The sequence below is a fragment of the Monomorium pharaonis genome, chromosome 4, assembly GCF_013373865.1.
Source record: "Monomorium pharaonis isolate MP-MQ-018 chromosome 4, ASM1337386v2, whole genome shotgun sequence".
Classification (NCBI taxonomy): Eukaryota; Metazoa; Arthropoda; class Insecta; order Hymenoptera; family Formicidae; genus Monomorium; species Monomorium pharaonis.
The window spans coordinates 19,159,100-19,179,179 of NC_050470.1; the positions used below are offsets into that span (position 1 = coordinate 19,159,100).

The 20,080-nt window shown below is 34.2% G+C and overlaps 1 protein-coding gene across 4 annotated transcripts in view; it reads left to right on the forward strand.

Moving 5' to 3' along the window:
• LOC105832564 overlaps positions 1 to 20,080 on the forward strand; it is a 99,409-nt gene that overhangs the window by 57,608 nt on the left and 21,721 nt on the right. For 3 of the 4 annotated variants that reach the window (XM_036285277.1, XM_012673654.3, XM_028194796.2), the window contains one exon: positions 6,023 to 6,696. In XM_036285277.1, the coding sequence (XP_036141170.1) occupies positions 6,023 to 6,696 (674 nt within the window). Of the gene's footprint in view, positions 1 to 6,022; positions 6,965 to 20,080 lie in introns of those variants that run through there. The other variant, XM_028194795.2, reaches the window with a different exon arrangement.

Here is a 20,080-nt window from a genome sequence, read left to right on the forward strand (position 1 = left end):
GAGGAGGACTCACCTGCCGGCCTGCCAGGCTTCGGCAGGAAAACCAACTTGGCACGCCTCCATCTCGGTGGAAACACTCCCTCACTCAGACAGGCATTGAAACAGCCCGCCCAATCCTCAACGAGCATCTCGGCTGAGTGCCTCAGGACGGCTCCGCTGATGCCATCAGGACCCGGTGCCTTTTTATTTGAGACCTTCTTCATCATTAGTCTCACTTTGCTTTCATCGACCGGCTGGAATTCCAAAACACCGCTCTCCTCCAATACCGGAGGACCTGCTCGACCCGTCGGGAACAGCGCCCTTACTATTCGTCCGACCTTGTTCGGTAATAGCTTCTCGGTGAGAGCCACACCCGCAGGTTTGAGCTTCTTTAGAACGATTTTATACGGTCGACCCCATGGGTCTTCCTCCAACGTACTGAGCAACTCGCTCCACGCCTGTTTCTTAGAGTTCCTGATGGCAACGCGAAACCGTCCCCTGGCCAATCTCAGGTCCCTGTCCAATCCCCTCTGTACTTCCTCGCTTACCTTACCCCTGGCGCGCGTCGCCCTCCTCCATTTTTGGAGGCTATCGCGTCTCAAAATGGCGATTTCATTATTCCACCAATAGGTGGATGGCAAGAAACCCCCCCCCTCTCTATGCCGCTTCATTGTCTTATTCGACACGTCTGTCAAGATTCGGATGATCCTGGCAGATGTATTTAGAGCTCCAGCGACCCGCGCCTGGGGCCAGCTTCTAACCATTAAATAGTCCCTGAAGAAGTCTAGATCCAGGCTCCCCAGATTCCATCTGGGAAATCATCCCGCCCCCTCCCCCGCCTCGAGCGCCCGCGGTCGACACCGTCCGTCATTTCGCAGATCACGTATCTGTGATCCGATAGTGTCTCACTATTAATATCGACCATCCATCGTCTAACTAATCTATAGGCTTTATTATTTGCCCAGACGACGTCGACCGCGGACGACCCACGCGGGTGAACGCATGATGGCACAAAGCCACTATTTAGGAGGGAGAGGTGAACACTCGCCGCTCAGTTTGTCAGGGCTTCCCCCTGCGGTTCTCTGCCGTGTCCCACTGATATGACCTCGCGTTGAAACCAAATTCCGCGGCGCTACAATTGGGCGAGAAATAACATCGAATGACTACGCATTTATCTTATTGAACCGTCACAAACCCATCACAAGGCCAACCTAACCTAACTAATATATTGTTATGCCCCTTGGATCGGTCAGCTGTCCTGGCCGATCTATATATTGATTTCCGTGACGGATCGCCAGCTGTCAAGAGCTTGACAACGCTGATAAACAAAGAGTTGAATCTCGATTTTGCGCTTGAGCGGATGTGTATTCTCTGTCTCTGAATTAAACCGTTTATTTTACAAGAGAAAGTGTGTCTTATTCATTTCCGCAAGCGCGCGCGTAACAATATGCTAACAAGGAAACCTCGCGAACTCGAAAATTCAGATTTTAGTCAAACTTGGCATAAATGTAGAGGGGGTAAATACATGAATTTAGAAATGTTTACTATCGGCCCAAAAACGGTTTAAAGAGGTGAAACCACCCTTCAAATATATTCATTTTTGCATTTTCTCGATATATCTCGTAAACTAAACAAAATTAAAAAAAAATGTTTTATACAAAAGTTTTACGATAAAAATACTTCTATCTAACTACAGTAATAAAATTTTAAAAAACTTAAAAAAAAATTTTTTTTATTAATGCAGTTAGAGATATTTCTGGCATAAAACTTGTATAAAACATTTTTTGATATCTTCAATACTTTTCGAGATATATCAAAAAAAGCAAAAGTTTGCTCTATACATCAGGAGTAGTTGCATCTTTTAGATCGCTTTTGATCGGCACTTGAAAATTGATAAGTTCATCTGTTTACTAATTACATGTTTTTTTTGTGAATGGGAAAAATGTATTGTGTATCTCCCATGGTTGGTCCATGGGGGTATGTGGGATCCATTAAAAACCCATCGCTTGGATGAACAAAAACACAAAGGGACAACATACTGTCATCGGAAACAACTAGGACTATTTCGGGAACCTAATTACATGTGTGTTTCATCTAAAGTTATATAAAAAATTTTTTATCTAATTACGTTAATAAAATTTACAAGAAATAAACTTTTTTTTAGTATTTTCCACTTAAAAAAATTTTTTGGTTGACACATGGAAAAATTTTCAGACCGTTGATTCTTGATAGGAGTATGATTTCCATCCCTAAAATGTCCGCAGTGATGTACTTTCAGCATGCTTGGGAAGGATTTTGGATATATTGTATAATATTCTGGAAAAATTTTTTTGTCCTTCTATCTTACGATTTATACATACAGTTTGTCTATAATGTATAAAAAACATTTAAATTATTACAAACGTAACTAATAAACTTATAATTATCTAAATGAGAAATTTGTTACTTACGAACAATTTTTATATTTCGTAATGTTTACAATTATGATACTCCTAAAAAAAAATGATGCATGCAAAAATATTTTATGCACCAGGAGCAACGTATTACAGAAGGTTCACCACATGAAGATTACTGGAAAATATCGTCACGTTTACCATACGTGACTAATCTAAATTTAATAAACAATACATCACATATTCATTTTTATGATACGTGTAATCGCAATTTAGATTACTTATCTTTTATTAAAGAAAGAAAAGTATACTTTCTTATAATTCAATCACAATCAGCAATTCCTTTAATACCAAATAAAGAGGTGATTGTAATTGCTCGCTTGCAGAAATTGTGGGCATAATAGTGTAGCTGTGTGTAATTGCTGATTGTGATTAAACTATGGTTTTGATTGTTTTAACATCTTGTATTGTTAACGTTCTGTCTGAATGTCTTTCCAAATTGAAACCACTTTTATCTGCATTATATATATTTTGTAATTCAAAAAGATCTATAAATGATTTCACAAAAGTTATGAATTTTTGGCATGCAATTTGTAATTGTTCTTGATTTGTTTTTGATGAACGGTTTTTAAATTTTGTTATTTTTCTTGATATCTACTATCCCATGCTTTTTTTTTAATTTAAAATCCACGTTGCTCCTGCTTTAAAATGAGGAAGACTAATTTATTTTTTTGTTTCTAATGCCCATCGTCACAAATTTAAATTATGAATAATGCTGTTTTCCTCGTTAGCGTATTTGAATATTTTGACGACGTATTCAAAAATGTGTAATAATTTTTCTCTATGGGTACCTCCATTTTGTAGAGAGTGTTCCCACTGCGGTATAGCTGCGGTAATGACTTTATCTTTTTAAAACTGTGCTGCACTGTTGACAAAGCGTAACATTTTTTTTTTCACTTTTCCAGACTTTTCGACAGCTTTCCTTTTATAGTGATTATTTATAATTTCGCATTCTTCCGATGTACAAGTATCTTTTCCTTTATATTCATCATTGTCTTCAAGTTTTTCAATTTGGTCTTCCGCGACAAATTTTGCTTTGGATAAGTTTGAGTCCCAATAATTTTCAAATTCTAATGTAGTATCGGTTTGTACCATAAATGATATATCATCCGCTGTATATACATCCATTTTATAGGTGGCGGATTTTCTGTATATATCACATTACTTTTGTAGTATCATTATTACTTTTGTAAAGAAAAAACTCAATACTCTCATTTTATAGTGCCAAATTTAAATTGTTTTGTATTATAAAAACTGGCTAAAGAATAGTAATTTTTTAATTTCTATAAAAATATTTTTATAATTGGCGCAAAATATTTAAATATCATTATTTTTGTAGAAAAGTTAATTTGCGCGCGCGCGCGCGCGCGCGCGTGTGTGTGTGTGTGTGTGTGTGAGTATAAATTTTAACCATTTTATAGATATATATTACTTAACTTGAATTTGACACACTTAGTATATATTCGTTAGGTTAAACCATCCAAAGTTATATATATATATATATATATATATATATATATATATCACTTAGATTGAATTTGTAGGAAATAACATTACAATATTATATAATTTATTATTTTGTTAAAAATTTTATTCTAAATAATACATAACGTAAAATAAAAAAAAGAGATAGATAAATAGATAGATAAATAGAGAGGGAGAGAGGAATAGGGAACAACACACACACACACACACACACACACACACACACACGCGCGCGCGCGCGCGCGCGCGCGCGCACGCACACGCAGACGCACAGACACAGACACGCACGCGCACAGACACACGCACACGCGCAGACGCACACGCGCAGACGCACACGCACAACACACACACACACACACACACACACAAATATAATATAATTTATAATTGAATTAAAAGTTTTACTCTAAAATAGTACATAAAATATATTATACAATAATTATATGTTTAAAATTTTTTAATCTTTTAGAAAGAAAAAAGAATGAAAGAAAAGAAATAGGTAGATAAATAGATTGAGAGATAGGAAAAGAGAGAGATAGAAAGAGATTACGGAAGACAAGAAATTAGAAGAAGAAACAGTGCCTTTTGCAGAAAGAAGAAGCGGAAAGAGAGAAAGAGAGTTTAAGAGGTTGCTAAAGTTGTTTTGTTTTACTGATAATTCGTTTTACTGATCGTACTCACTAATCTTTTAATTTGCTCGGACATGCATTGCTCCACCTTATTGAACGGGGACCTAAACTTATTCTGACGTATCTTGCAGGCGTGATCTTGCATGTGAGAGTTGACCTGAGATGTACTACGCATTTCCGATCTTACACATTTTAATGTTAAAAGTATTAATAAAAAATTGTCTAGTTTAGTAAATTAATGATAAAAAAATGCGCCAATAAGAATAAATATTTATTCTTATTGGCGCATTTTTTTATCATTAATTTTATAATTTTATAAAGAAGAAACATTTTTATTTAAAGCACATATTACTTAAGTTGAATAACACAATTTTGTGATAGATTTTGTGATGAATTTTTTGAAGAGAATTAAAGGTATCACTACTTGGATTTATGCATACATATATATTGTACCCCGTCTTTGCTGGAGTACTGTAGAGATCATTGTCAACGATCCGGCGAAGGGATGAAGTTACTCACACCGTGTATTTGTAATAAATAGTTTTTTTTTCCGTTTACAGTGATACGATGTTTGGTTAGATCGCGCAAGGCAGTGTGTCGCATCTAGAGATTTACAATTTACGGTCCCGTAAAGCAGAGTGTTGTGTTCCAAACTCGGATTGACCCGTCCTTCGCTTTCTTTTGGTGCCTTATATACTCAATAATTTTGGTTATTTTGTTGTAAAGAGAAGAGATTACGTTAACACGTTCAATCTTTTGTTTAGATAGCAAGTGCTGTCTAAGGACATTGCGATAATTTTCGGGCGGATTGCGCGGTGCAATGCGCCCGATGCAGCTGACCGACCTACGTCAGCGTGTTACTGACACCTTTTATCGTTGTGCGTGTGTCACTTACAACATATGTGTGTGTGCGTGCGTGCGTGCGTGCGTGCGTGTGTGTGTGTGTGTGTGTGCATATAAGTATAATCCAACAACCCACCCCCAAACTTATTTTTTTCTCAGAAAAGTTTAAGAATGACTGTATCTTGACTCTCAATGCAATAATGGCTAATACGAGATTTCCGAGCTCTACAACTCAAAACTATTGATTTTTTAGACCTAGGTTTTGAGAGTTGATTGAGATTTTTGATCGGGAGGTCAAACAATACAACATACTAAAATTTTAGACAATTTGACCGGGACCAAAATCCATATTGATTGGTGGGAGGTTCTTTCGTAGGCATGGACTTACGAATCAGTGCTTTCATATCGAAATTTCTTGAATATTCAATATTGTGTCGTACTTGATAAGGAAATTTAAGTGAAATTTAAGTCAAAACGTTATGCAATTTTTAATAAAAAATTTTTTTTATGTTTATTTTATCTTCCTTGGGTACTGCAAAATATATTTTTGCAACACTATTCTTTATTTCTAACGTTATGCTTAAAACTAATGTTTAATAATTGATAAATCTTATAACTCTTGTTATTTTACAGGTTCCAAATTTGGAGCAGCTGTCCCAAAATGACTTTAATACACTTTACAACAAAACTGTTCGGCAGAACATTCTCCGAAATTATTATTCTAATAATCTGAGCAGTGAGCTCAGTCAAAATTATGCTCAAGAAACTGTTGGCAACCGAGACAACCAACCAAGACAGCAACAGAAGAGTGTTTGTGACAAGAATCAGTCTGTTCAAGGACACGCTTACGACTTTAGTCCTTATTTGAAGCAGCCGCCAATTTATAACTCTACACTTCCTTCTATAATCCGGAGTCCATTTAAATCTGGTCAAAATGATTATGTACAGAATCCTACAACTAAGTGTAATCTGAATGGATCCTCCAATATATTGCAAGGTGAAACTTCTACGTCGACTAGAAATGCATTAGTAACACTAAATGACTTTGCTGCTGCCAAGGTGAATCTGTTACAAGTCAATCAGTATTCAGTCGGCATTAATCCACCGCTTACCGCAGCCTCTCAACAATTGGTGATGTCATTAAATGACGAGTTTAGAGCAAGCAAAGTTATGAAGGTGCAGAAAGAGGCAACAGACGCGTCACAAGAAGAAATATTAGCCGCGCTGCAGGCAACCGGTTGGGATACAAATCAAGCCATTAAGCAGATTGAAAAGAATAGGCAGACCAAACTTGAAAATCTTATGAGGCATGTATTTTGAGACTTTTCTGCAAATCAATTTATTTTTTAGGTTTTATTTATTTAAGGAATTTATTTGAGAAAGGGCCTAGCGGAATAAGCATGTAAAATTTGCTTTCGCAGATATTGGGTTCAAATTTATGTCATAAGTTTTTATCAATGTGACATGTAAAATTTCCCTAAATAATAACTTGACATTTTTATTGTTTTAGAAGATATGGAGGAGGAAAGAAAAATAATAAGTCAATTTTTTTAAAAATGGCTCGACCAATTTTGCTAAAAAAAAAAGTTATGAATATTAATAAGAATTAAAAAAAAAATTTTTTTCACAAAAAAATAGGGATTAAAAAATTTTTGGGAAGTTATGTTTTTGATTCACACTATTTTAGACTTCCGTCAACTTCGCACACCATATTTAAAAATTCAAAAATTTCTTTAGAGTTCTAGTATTGTTGAGTGAGGCCCGATTGCGCATATAAGCGATTGGACACAGTAGTATTTCCCGATTGGACACAGTCCTGTTTGGACACGGACTCGATTGGACACAGACCCGATTGGGTACGGACTTGATTGGACACAGTCCCGATTGCACACCGTCCCGATCGGACACAGTTCCGATTGGACACGGACCCGATTGCACACGGACCCGATTGCGCACCGACCCATTTGCACACGAACCCGATTGCGCACGGACCCGATTGCGCACCGACTCATTTGCACACGATACGATTCCGCATTGCAGAATAATGCAAAAACAATCTCGATACCACAGAAAATTTAGCATAAATCTTTATAAATATTTTATTAATTTATTTGTAAAAAATATTTTTTAAAAGTTATATAATTATTTTTCATAAACCATTTAGAAAAATAATACAAAAATTATTATTAACAATATATAAAATATATTTTTAAAATGTACTGAAAAATATTTATGCTACATAAACTTGTAATATTTTTTATATTTTTGGATTATAATAGCATAAATATTTATTTTTAATATTTTCATAAATATTTGTTATAATTTTTTTATACCTGGCAAACTGAGACATAAAAATACGTACAAAATATTTATTATAAATATTTTATTTTTTATACATATTTTATAGTCGCAAACCCATGTGGTGCAGAAAATGCTTTGTGTGCGCGCGCACACGCACGCACGCACGCGCACACACACACACACACACACACACACACACACACACACACACACACACACACACACACACACACACACACACACACACACACACACACACACACACACACACACACACACACACACACACACACACACACACACACACACACACACACACACACACACACACACACACACACACACACACACACACACACACACACACACACACGGGGGGGGGGTGCAAGGGAGGTTTTGTTTTTTTCCTCCCGCACCCATCTCGTCCAAGTCGCTAACCCATGTACTATCTGCAATGTGGAATCGTATTGTGTGCAATCGGGTTTGTGTACAATCGGGTCTGTGTGCAAACGGGTCGTGTGCAATCGAGTCGGTGCGCAATCGAGTCCGTGTGCAATCGGGTCTGTGTCCAATCGGGAAATACTACTGTATCCAATCGCTTATGTGCGCAATCGGGACAGTCCCAGTATTATTCGTTAACCACTTTGTCGGCATTGACGCCATATGGCGCACATCGTTTATTTTTTAATTGGTTGGATCGATTTGCATGAAAATTGATATCCAAAGATTTTTTGTGTCGCCGAATATGAATTTAAGGTCCAAACTCCAAAATTTAAAATGGCGGACCTAAAATGGCGGATCCAAAATAATCAAAATTTTTTAATTATGAAAGCTGGTATCTAGGGGTTTTTTTCGGGGTCGCTGATTACAAATCCAAAGTCAAAACTCCAAAATTCAAAATGGCGGACCCAAAATAATTAAATAAAAAATGTTCCGATTGTTATGAAAGCTGCTATCTAGAATTGGTATAGATTGGTTCGCTGTTTCGAGAAAACCTCAGAAAGTTCGAAAATCCACAAAACAAATACTTTCGCTGATGTTTTTCTCGAAACAGCGGACCAATCTATCAATTCTGACATTTAGATTCAGCAGGCCAAAATCCATAGGAATACATAGGTCTGGTATACTGGCTAGATCACTTTTTTTGTGTGGCTGTGTAATTAAAAAAATCTGAGGTGCTAATCTCCCGTGGCACTTTAAGTTTTAAAAAAATAAACTTTTATTGTAGTTTTTTAGTTTTTAAAGAGTTCTATAGTCCCTGACTATTTTAACGCATTTTTCAAAAAGTTCCGTTAATTAATTAATTTTAATTAGTTATTTAAGCCGCTATTGGCGCACCATTTATGAAACGTATGATGTGCTGACAGTTCTTATCACTTTTTTGACAATTCTTGACAGTTCTCGTATAGTTCTACAACTATTTCGATGAATTTTGCAGAGTTTTGTTAATTAATTAATTATATTTAAACTAGCCAGCCACTGGCACACCATCTACGAGGCGTAAGATGTGCTCACGGTTTCTATTACTTTTTCAACAGTTTCTGACAGTTCTCATGTAGTTCTAATTATTTTGGTGCATTTTGCAAAAAATTCCATTAATTTATTATTTTTAAACAAGTTAGAATTATCGAAAAATACCAAAAAATTTGCTCGCTATAATATAACACATTATTCTTTTGATACTCTTTGCAAAATGCATCGAAATAGTTAGAATCATGCGAGAACTGTCGAGAATTGTCAAAAAAGTGACAGATACTTTCAGCATACCATATGTATAATAATAACTTATGTAAGTAATGAAAATTAAATAATTGACGGAACTCTTTGCAAAGTGTATCCAAATAGTCAGGGACTATAAAACTTGGCGACAGTTCCGAAAACAAACAATGTCCGATTTAGTTCAAATTTTGGAAATAGGTTTCTTTTAGCGAAAAAAAAAACATTCAAGAAGGATTTTTGGCGACTCGAAAATTTTTTTTAAATGTTAGTAAGTAGGGAATAATTTGTAGGCAAAAATTTAAATGTGTGTGTGTGTGTGTTTGTGTGTGACCACAGCGAAGAATTGTCTTTGTTTACATTTTTTATGGGTGTACTTGTGAAATGAGTAAGTGTTAACACCGTTACGATACACATATCTATATATGCATAAACCATGAAAATGACAGAAATCATGAAAAAAACCATAAAAATTATAGTTTTTTCCGTTTATAAAGTTGCAAACCCATGTCGTGCAGAGAATGCTTTGCACACTCACACACACACACGCACGCACGCACACACACACGGGGGGGGGTGCAAGGGGGACCACCCCGTCCCAAACTAAACTTCACATGTGTTTTCCAATACAATGTAGGGTAACGGTATTAACATTTACTCTTTACATAAAATACTTTCCATAAAAAATGTAAACAAAGACATTTCTTCGCTGTGGTCACACACAAACACACACACATTTAAATTTTTGCCTACAAATTATGGATTTCCTACTTACCGACATTAAAAAAAATTTTTTTAAGTCGCCAAAAATCCTTCTTGCATATGTTTTTTTTTTGCTAAAAGAAATCTATTTCCAAAATTTGAACTAAATCGGACATTGTTCGTTTTTGGAACTACAGCCTAGAACTTTTTGAAAACTATAGAAAAATACAATAAAAGTTCTTTTTTTTTAATTTGAAGTGTCATAGGAGGTTACCTCAGCTTTTTAATTTTTTTAAAATTTAACTTGATAGGACTATTGATATAAATTATCAAAAACTATACAACTATTGTAAAACTTGAACTTCTAAAAAATAATTGATTTTTACGATTTGGTGCGCTACGTGAACTTAGCGCACCATATTTTTAAATTTAATTTTTTTATATTTAATTAACAGAACTTTTGAAAACTTTTACAGTGAACTCTAGAACTATTTGGAAAAATTGTTGTGAGCGTTTGCTCGGAACGGGAGTTGTTCCCGAAAATACACTTCTCGCAAAAATTAAAGGAACAAAAAAATTTTCTAAATTTTTTGCTAATTTTCAACAGGCTGTATTTTAGTGAAAAATGGTCGTACAGGAAATAAAAAAACATAGCTTTTGAAGCTTGAAGACTCTAGTTTTAGAATTTTTTGGTTAAAAATTTTTCTGAGCACCGGTAGCCATGCAATTCTTGGATAAAGCACGAAGAAAAAATTTTCAAAATTTTTTACATTTTTTTTTCGCTCTACGGGCATGAAAAAAATTTTTCGAGCTAAACCAATGCATAGGTCGCATAGCCTGTTCATTTAGCTTCAATTTGCTTTTTTCGGAAGTCAGATACGACTATTTGTCTTCGAGATATCGAATTTTGAATGCAAAAGGACCCTTTTTCACATCTAAAAATTTTGGGGGGGTCTTTGGGGTACATTAGACTGTAAAATTTTCTTCTAACCTAAGCTTTTGCCCCAATATTGTCGAAGACACAGTCGATTTACCAAAAAAGGGGAAAATGGCATTTTTTTGCTCTTTTTTCACGTTACCGTTTCAGGTGGGACAAAATTTTTTTTTCAATCAACCATGACAGATTTTGTAGGAAATTTTCTGCAGAAAACGAAACCGCTCGTCAGCTCGCTAGGCGACCAGTAGTTTCAGAGATATCGGCAGTTGAGTGAAAAAGGGTCCTTTTGCATTCAAAATTCGATATCTCGAAGACAAATAGTCGTATCTGACTTCCGAAAAAAGCAAATTGAAGCTGAATGAACAGGCTATGCGACCTATGCATTGGTTTAGCTCGAAAAATTTTTTTCATGCCCGTAGAGCGAAAAAAAATGTAAAAAATTTTGAAAATTTTTTCTTCGTGCTTTATCCAAGAATTGCATGGCTACCGGTGCTCAGAAAAATTTTTAACCAAAAAATTCTAAAACTAGAGTCTTCAAGCTTCAAAAGCTATGTTTTTTTATTTCCTGTACGACCATTTTTCACTAAAATACAGCCTGTTGAAAATTGGCAAAAAATTTAGAAAATTTTTTTGTTCCTTTAATTTTTGCGAGAAGTGTAGTTTGGGATTCGTCCTGCCTTAGGAGTTAGGACCCGAAGGGTGAAGGTTTGGCTCGTGGTTATTAATAAAAGGAAAACACTCTCACTTGTTTATCTGATGAACTTGTATTCTTGTCTTGTGATCAGGCTTACACTCAGCTGTTGCGCGTATCGGTATCAGGTGTCACTCGCGATAAAGCTCGTAGTAAACCGACGTAGCTCGGACGTTGTTAAATTACTCTCCGCTCGGTCACGGCGTGGTCGCGCCTATATACGATGGTTTCTGGCGCAATTTTGGGGGCCAGTGACCGGGTGTCGGTAGCTTCCGCGAGGCTAAGCGATTAAAACGCGATAGCCTTGCAGTTTAATTGTGTTGCGTAGGGCCTTATTTCTAGGGCAAAACGGAACTGCTTCTGAGCGGTTCCGTATCGTGATGTTGTAAGCTTACGAAAGTTGTTAGGGACTTCCGTGAGCGCGGCGAATTCCTGTGTGTCTTTCGAAAGAGGTGCTTTTTGCAACGTCTTTCGAAAGATGACGCGTTTCACAATAGTAATTATGGCTATAATTATAATAATGTATTAGTTGTAAATCGGCTTACAACAGAATACTAGAACTCTAAAGAAACTTTTGGTTTTTTCAATATGGTGTGCCAAGTTCATAGAAGTCCGAAGTAGTTCACCAGCGGTGCAGCGTCACCAGAGCGATTTTGATTTTTTTTTGTTACGTTGTACCATTTGAAAAAATTGAGCAAAAATATATTTTACAGAGGATATTTTAGGAATATTTATGTTAAATATGGCTGGTATGAATAAAAAATGTAACATCCCCAAAAATTTTTAAAGATTAAAAAACATTTTTTAATCTATATTTTTTGTCAAATTTTTACAATTTTTTAAGAAAATTGCCTCATTAATATTCATAACATATTTTTTTCATGAAAATCGGTCGTGTTATTTTCGAAAAATAGACTTTTTATATTATTCTTTCCTCCTTTATACCTACTAAAACAATGAAGACATCGAGTTATTTAGGGAAATTTTATATCACATTGATGTGAACTTATGGGATGAATTTGAACCCAATATTTGCGGGCAGATTTTACATGCTTATTTCGTTAGGTTCTTTATTTGAGATGATTTATGTAAAAAATATTAATTGTACTGTTATTACTATTTATTTTTTGTCTTTGAAATAACAGTTATTTTTAACGAAGAATATTTTCGTGATAACTCAGATTGATATTAAACGTCCAATATAAATGAAATATGTCATTTCTTATAGATTTTTGGTAGCTAATGTCGAAAGCGGAAGCGAAATTTTTATATTACATCAAAAAATTGAGATTAAAATTGCCCCCAAAAATGCGTTTTTTGCTATTTTTGAAACAACTTTGTGGATAAATCTAAGTTGCGCTTGTCTCTTTGTGCTAGATACTTTTAATAGTAATTCAATTAAATCTTAAATTTTTTATAATAAAAATTTATCTTGAGCAATGATAAATTTTTATTGCGCGGGTGTCCTTATTGCCAACCCAGGGAATTTTTCAAACAAATCTCTAGTCTACATCTTTTATCAAGAGGCACGGTAGTGTGCGCCAAGTGTACGCACAGCGATTATTTTTATTTGAAATGCCGTTTTGAGAGACTTAAATTATCGGATCTTAATAATGACTAAACTGATCAAGTCCTGAGTAGGCTTAATCAATAACTTGATCTGTATAAGAAAAGTGTTTATATTTATTTTGTATGTGTTTTATCAATAGAGTTGTTACGGTGCAAAGTATTATTTGGTAATTTATATTTAAGAAACATTATTATTGTCATCCTTCTTGGGTTATAAAGGGATTGAGGCAAAGTGAAGAAATATATGGTTTGTTTCTTCAACACTTGTAGTGTTGGTATCGCTAGCATTTGATAAATAACACTTATGAAATGATATTCACAGCGTTGTGAGCGCCAAAGCAAACGAAGCTTAAAGCTCTTGGATCTTTGCCACAGCCATATTGATATTACAAGTGAGAAATGACAACCCAATTTTTTTGTGCGTATTTATTCATAATTATTAGACTGTATCCTGGTGTTGTAACTTGTGACATGCAAAACACGACGAATGTTAAGTATAACTATCATATGCATACAAAAGAAATATTTTTTTTTACGACACTTTTAAATTGGCTTTATATTGTAACGTGCGCGCCGCGGAAATGAAAGACACTTAAGAACTTTAAAACCAAGCTTTATTCCAAGCGATTACAAACGTTGCGTAATCCTCCCCTGGACATTGTCTCCGATTCGTAAACATCATGTAAAAATTCTGAGTGAGCTTGCTCTCCCCGAAACGGAGCTCTACTTTCCAACTTGAAATTTTTTAAACTGTACAACTGTAGTATTTTTTTATCAGATTAAGACATTGGTATTCAGATATGAATAAATTATAATGAAAAGCATTATATTGTTCAAAGCTAAATGAAAGTTTTATCTTTAATTATGATAAGAATTTTTATTTTACACTTAAATATATTTAATCTTTATTATGGTAATTATTACAATGATTTTCATTATTTATTTATTATATACAAAGAGTCACTTTTCAATATCTTATTGAAAATCTTTAAAGAAATTATTATGAGATTTTAATATTATAAACTACTGGACAAAATTAATGGAATAAAAGTTTAAAATAGCGCCAAGTTCGTAAAAGTTGAGAAAAAATCTGAATTTTTTTATATGATGTAGCCCGAAGTGTCGACTTGACTCCTGCAAAGTCTCCCCGCTGTGGATCCAGTAGTTTCGAAGTTATGTCCCTCGAAGCAACTTCCTGTCAAACAAAAGTTACAAGGTTGCAGTTTGAAAGGTATAGAGCAATCTGAAAAACAGATCGGAAAAATTCCGAAATGGGCTAAGCAGGTTCTGCAAGTGTCCCTTAGAATGCCTCTGGTGCGGCCTGACACCCCCCTTCCTTTTCAATCCTGATTCGCAACCCCTTCGTTTTAACAATGGAGACAGCGTTTTGCATCGCGTCCACCTATCCGAGAACAACTCTTTAGCACTGCTCGACTGTTAAATCCGTTAAATGTCGAAGGTTCAATCTTTCTATGACTTCTACCACTCCGCGAGAGTGAGTTGAACAACCACCCTTAACACTAATCAGCCCCCGCAGGTGCTTCCATGCGTTCGGAAAATTCGGAAGTAGACCGAACCGCACCCATAGGATTCTCTGGTTTTCCTCCCTGACCACGCACAAAATCCATCCTTTTTAATTTCTACCTGCTACTTCTTTAATCGGACTGCAAGTTGCAGTTGCGCCAGGCTACAAGTAATTGCTTCAGGGCACGACTTGCATTTGAGACCAAAAAAATCCTTATTCTCTCTTCAGCTATCTTGTTTTTATCCCCTTTTTGTGTTAGGTTTCCTTTTCTCCCTAGATTTTCTTTATGTGCATTTTTCTTTGCTTTCATGTCTCTTTTAGCTGACTTTGTCTGCGTTCTTTTTGTTCCTGATTGCCCTTTTTGTTTGCCCTGAAAAACACATTATTTTTCCGTGTACTCTGTCACATCTCCATATTTTTTATTTTTTATGTTGTGTGTGGGACAGTAAAACATTGTTAAAGCAAAACAAAAAAAAATTGTAAACAAATTTATTGTTTCTAAGACAGTTTAAATTTATTGTATTTCTAAGACAATGCGTCTGTACAATAAATAAAGCAACTAAAAAACAAAACATGATTTACAAAACAAGGAAATGAGAAAATTAAAAAGAATGGAAACAAAAATAAAACAAATGGTAGTAAGAAAGCTGAAAACAAATGAAATTTTAACGTTCTCGTCCACCGAAATCGCTTTTTTCTTTGCCGGTGTCATGCCTTGTTTTGTGAGATATGTTTTGTTTCTCATTTGCTTTGTTTTTTTTTCCGATTTAAGCATTGCTTTAGAGCAGTGGTTCCCAACCTTTCTTTGATCAGGGACCATTAGGACTTTTATGTTCGGTGCAGGGACCCCCAATGTTTAAAACATTCCAACAATTTGAAAATAAATTTTTTAATCATAATTGTTAGTTAACATTAAACTTAAAATAATATATTTTTATAATAAAGAATTTTTAATTGAATCAGTGTGATTTTTGAGCTTACATCCTTTTTATAAGTTGGGCAACTTTGGAGCTAATACTGTTGCTCAGAGCTACATGAATATCATCACTTGATTCTAATCGATTTCTGGTCTTGTTCTTAATGATAAGCAAGGTCGAAAACTCTTGTTCGCATAGATAAGTTGTGGAGAAGAGCATAAGATATCGTAAGGCGAATCTTCGAATTGTAAGATATGAAATTGCTTTTTTACACCAGAACTCTTCAAGAGAAACTGATTTAAACGCATCCTTACAGTGCTATTTTGGAGTTTAATAAGCTCTTCCTGGATTTCTTCTGCAATCTCTTCAACAGCAATACCAAAAGGATTGCGAATTAGCTTTTGGATATCTTTCGATTCGGTCTGGTTATATTCCGGGAAGTAACAGTGGAATTCATCGACCAGCATTTGTAGATGACTTTTGATGTCGTCTTGTATATCCGCGATGATCATGTTATCTTTATTATCATCGACCAGTGCTTTTAATGTCACAAACGCAGAATAATTGTTTTCGCCAACTTTACCTATCCATAATTGAAGTTTGCAATTAAAGGCATGAAGTTTATCTTCAAACATAAAGATATTTTCTACACCTGCTAAGTTTATATTTCCAGAACTTTGCAACTGCAAGTTCAGTTTATTCAAATGTGTGAAAATATCCACCAGATAAGCTAAACATATCTGACTTTTTGAATTAGAAAGCTGCTCTAGTAAATATTTAATTTTTTTATTGACTAGAAATAGTTCAACCTCTTTTCTCAGTTCAAATAACCTTTCCAGCATATTGCCTTTCGATAGCCAACGAACTTCAGTGTGGAAAAGAAGAGTTTCATGATCGGAGTGTATTTCAGTGCACAGTTTTTTAAAAAGGCGTGTATTTAAGGCGCTGCTTTTGATAACATTGACGGCCATTTCCATTGTACTAACAAGGCTTTTAGGAAGAGTCTTGAAAGCTAACGCCTGACGATGTATGATGACAATGAATAGTTATTGTTGAGAGATTTTTCTGTTTTATTAATGTTGCTAAACCGGAGCGTGATCTTAACATACCTGCAGCGCCAGCCGTACAAAAATCAGCGAGCTTTTCCCACATAATGCTATGTTTCTCAAAATACTTTGCTATTATCAAGAGGCACGGTAGTGCCTCGCGCCAAGTGTACGCGAAGCGAGGCACCACCGTGCTTCTTTTACGCGAGACGTCGTTTGCGAGAAGACCGTAATTATCAGATCTTAGTAATGACTGAACCGATGGATTTTTCAATAAGGTTAATAGATAGTTTGTACCCAATTTATACAATAAAAGTTTTTTTAATTTTCCACTACGTGACTTGCGAGCGGAGATATAGCGATTAAAATTTTTTGCCCAAGAGTAAATTTGATTAAAAAACGTCGTAGTCGTTATTATTGTCATCGTCGTCGCCCAGCTAAGTGGTGGGGATTTGTACTTTTACTTTTTTTGCCATTAGATGGCTGTATGAACAGATGTTTAAACCTTGTACCATGTATATCTCGAGAACGGTTAGAGATATGATCTTAAGATAAGCACTAGGATTATCAGAGGTCTTCGAATTAATTAATTAATTAATTAATTAATTAAACCGTGTAACGTGTATATCTCGAGAACTGTTGGAGATACAAACTTGGGATAAGTATTATCAGATGTCTTCGAATTAATTGATTAATTAATTAATTAATTAATTAAAGATATACATAATACAAGGTTTAATTAGTTAATTAATTAATTAAATCTTGTATTATGTATATCTCGAGAACGGTTGGAGATACAAACTTGGGATAAGCACTAGTATTATTAGATGTTTTCGGATTAATTTATTAATTAAAATTTAATTAATTATTAATTATTTAATTAAATTTTAAAACATACAAATCTCGAGAACGGTTGGAGATGCGAACTTGGGATAAGCAGTGGTATTATCGGAATACTTTAGAGACTTTATGTTTATTTATAATTAATTAATTAATTAATTAAACCTGGTAGCATGTGTATTTCGTGAACGGTTAAAGATACGAACTTGGAATTAGCACTAGTATTATTAGATGTCTTCGGATTAATTACTTAATTAAAATTTAATTAATTATTAATTAATTAATTAAATTTCAAAGCATGCAAATCTCGAGAACGATTGGGGATACGAACTTGAGATAAGCACTAATATTGTCAGATGTCTTCGAAGTAATTAATTAATTAATTAATTGAATAAATAATTAAAGCTTGTATCATGTATATCTCGAGAACGGTTGAAGATACGACTTTGGAATAAGCACTAGTATTATTAGATGTCTTCGGATTAATTAATTAAAATTTAATTAATCAATGTTTAAATATGTTGTAGTAAGTTAATCATAGTTTTATAGATTTAAGTTGCCTAACAAACTATATAATATCTGCACAGAATTACCTTTCTTTAAAAAAAGATAAAGAAAAAACGCCAAATGTCTGTGCGTGCGTGCGTGCGTGCATGTGTGTCTTTAAGGTTTTACTATGCTTATGTTTGGATATATGAGACAGTACAACTAATATGTCTGGGCAATTTTTATGTGACAGAATATTAGACTTCAATTGCATCGCATTATTTGATGCTTAAAAGAAACGTTTATTAGGTTATTTATAATTAAAATGTGAGAATGTTAGGTCGTATATTCCGCGTGTCGCAACAAAAAAAAAAAAAAAAAAAACAATGATACGCATATAAGTAGACATTTTCAATATGGAAGAGAAAGATAATATACATAATTTTAATACATATACGCAGGCGGATAGAAATGATAGACATACTAACTGTACTAATTCGGATACGTTATTTATTTCAATGTGGAAGCATGTGAAAAAAGAAATATCAATCTGAAATAGTGCAGTTAATATGTCTAGACATTTCTATTTGCTTGAGTATGTGAGAGAATATTAAACTTTTTGTCGCGTAATTTAGTTTGTTAAAAATCTAATATTATAAGCAATAAAATAAACTTGAGAAAATGTTAATTTTCGTATTGTCGCAACAAAAAGAAACAAAGTTATATATATACAAGCGGATAAAAATATTTAGACATACTGACTATATACTATTGCAGAGTATCTTTTTTAATGTGAAAGCATGTGAAAAACAGATATACTCCGAATAATATAGTTTGTAAGTTTATGCTCCGTTTATATATGTGTATTAGACCTTATACGCATCGCATTATTTATAAAAATAATTGATAATCAATGAAATAAACATGTGAATATTACAGATAAAGAATAAAATCAATATAACTTTGTTTCGTTATTTTAATTAAATCTGAGTCTCAATCTTTAATTAGATATAGACTTTAAAATTGTCTTAAAGACCTTCATATATATTATAAAAAGAAATGAAATATTTGGTACTACAAAATGAGCGAAATCTTAACAAAATCACTTTTTTTAAAAAAGGTATAAAAAAGCGCCAAGTATACGCGCGCATGAAACGCTCTCAAAAATATATTTTTATACAAAATAATTTTTATTTGGCATTACAAATGTGCACTACAAAGGAAATTTTAATAAAATTGTCTTTTCCCCCAAAAAGAACAAAAAGTTCATTTTCTCTACAAAAATTATGATATGAAGGAAATGCGCCAACTATGAAAATGGATGTTTATACGAACTAAAACATCCATTTTTACAAATAATTATTTGTTCAAATATTACAAATAAATATTTTAATACAAATTTTGTTACAAAAATTTGGCGCCGTTAAACCGAATAATTTGCCAGCTCTCTTTCTTTTTCTTTTGTGCGTGCATCTGAATGTATGCGTGCGTGCTTGCTTGCGTGTTTGCGTGTGTGTGTATGTGTGTTAGTCATAGACCTTATAGATATGGACTAATTGTCTACAGTTTGTGTATAGAAAACAGTGTCCAGAAGAGGTGCGAGAGAGAAACAGACTTTTTAGTACTTCTTTCTCTAAAGTTACCGGAAATAACTATCGCGCATGTCAGCACACATGCATACATATGTATATACATATATATACACACATAAGTTAAAACACGTGACCAAAACGTATCCAATCATTGGATTTCAATGTATAATATGTACAAGCATGCGCGAAACATATTTCCGGACTCTTTAGAGAGAGAAGTATGGACACGGTTTCGCTTGGTATTGCCAGTACATATCTATAAAGTCTATGGTGTTGATATATAATTTTGTTTATAAGAAAGCAATTTATAATATCTCAGTTTCTTATGCGTGCGTACGTTTGAATGTCTCTCTCTCTCTCTCTCGTCTC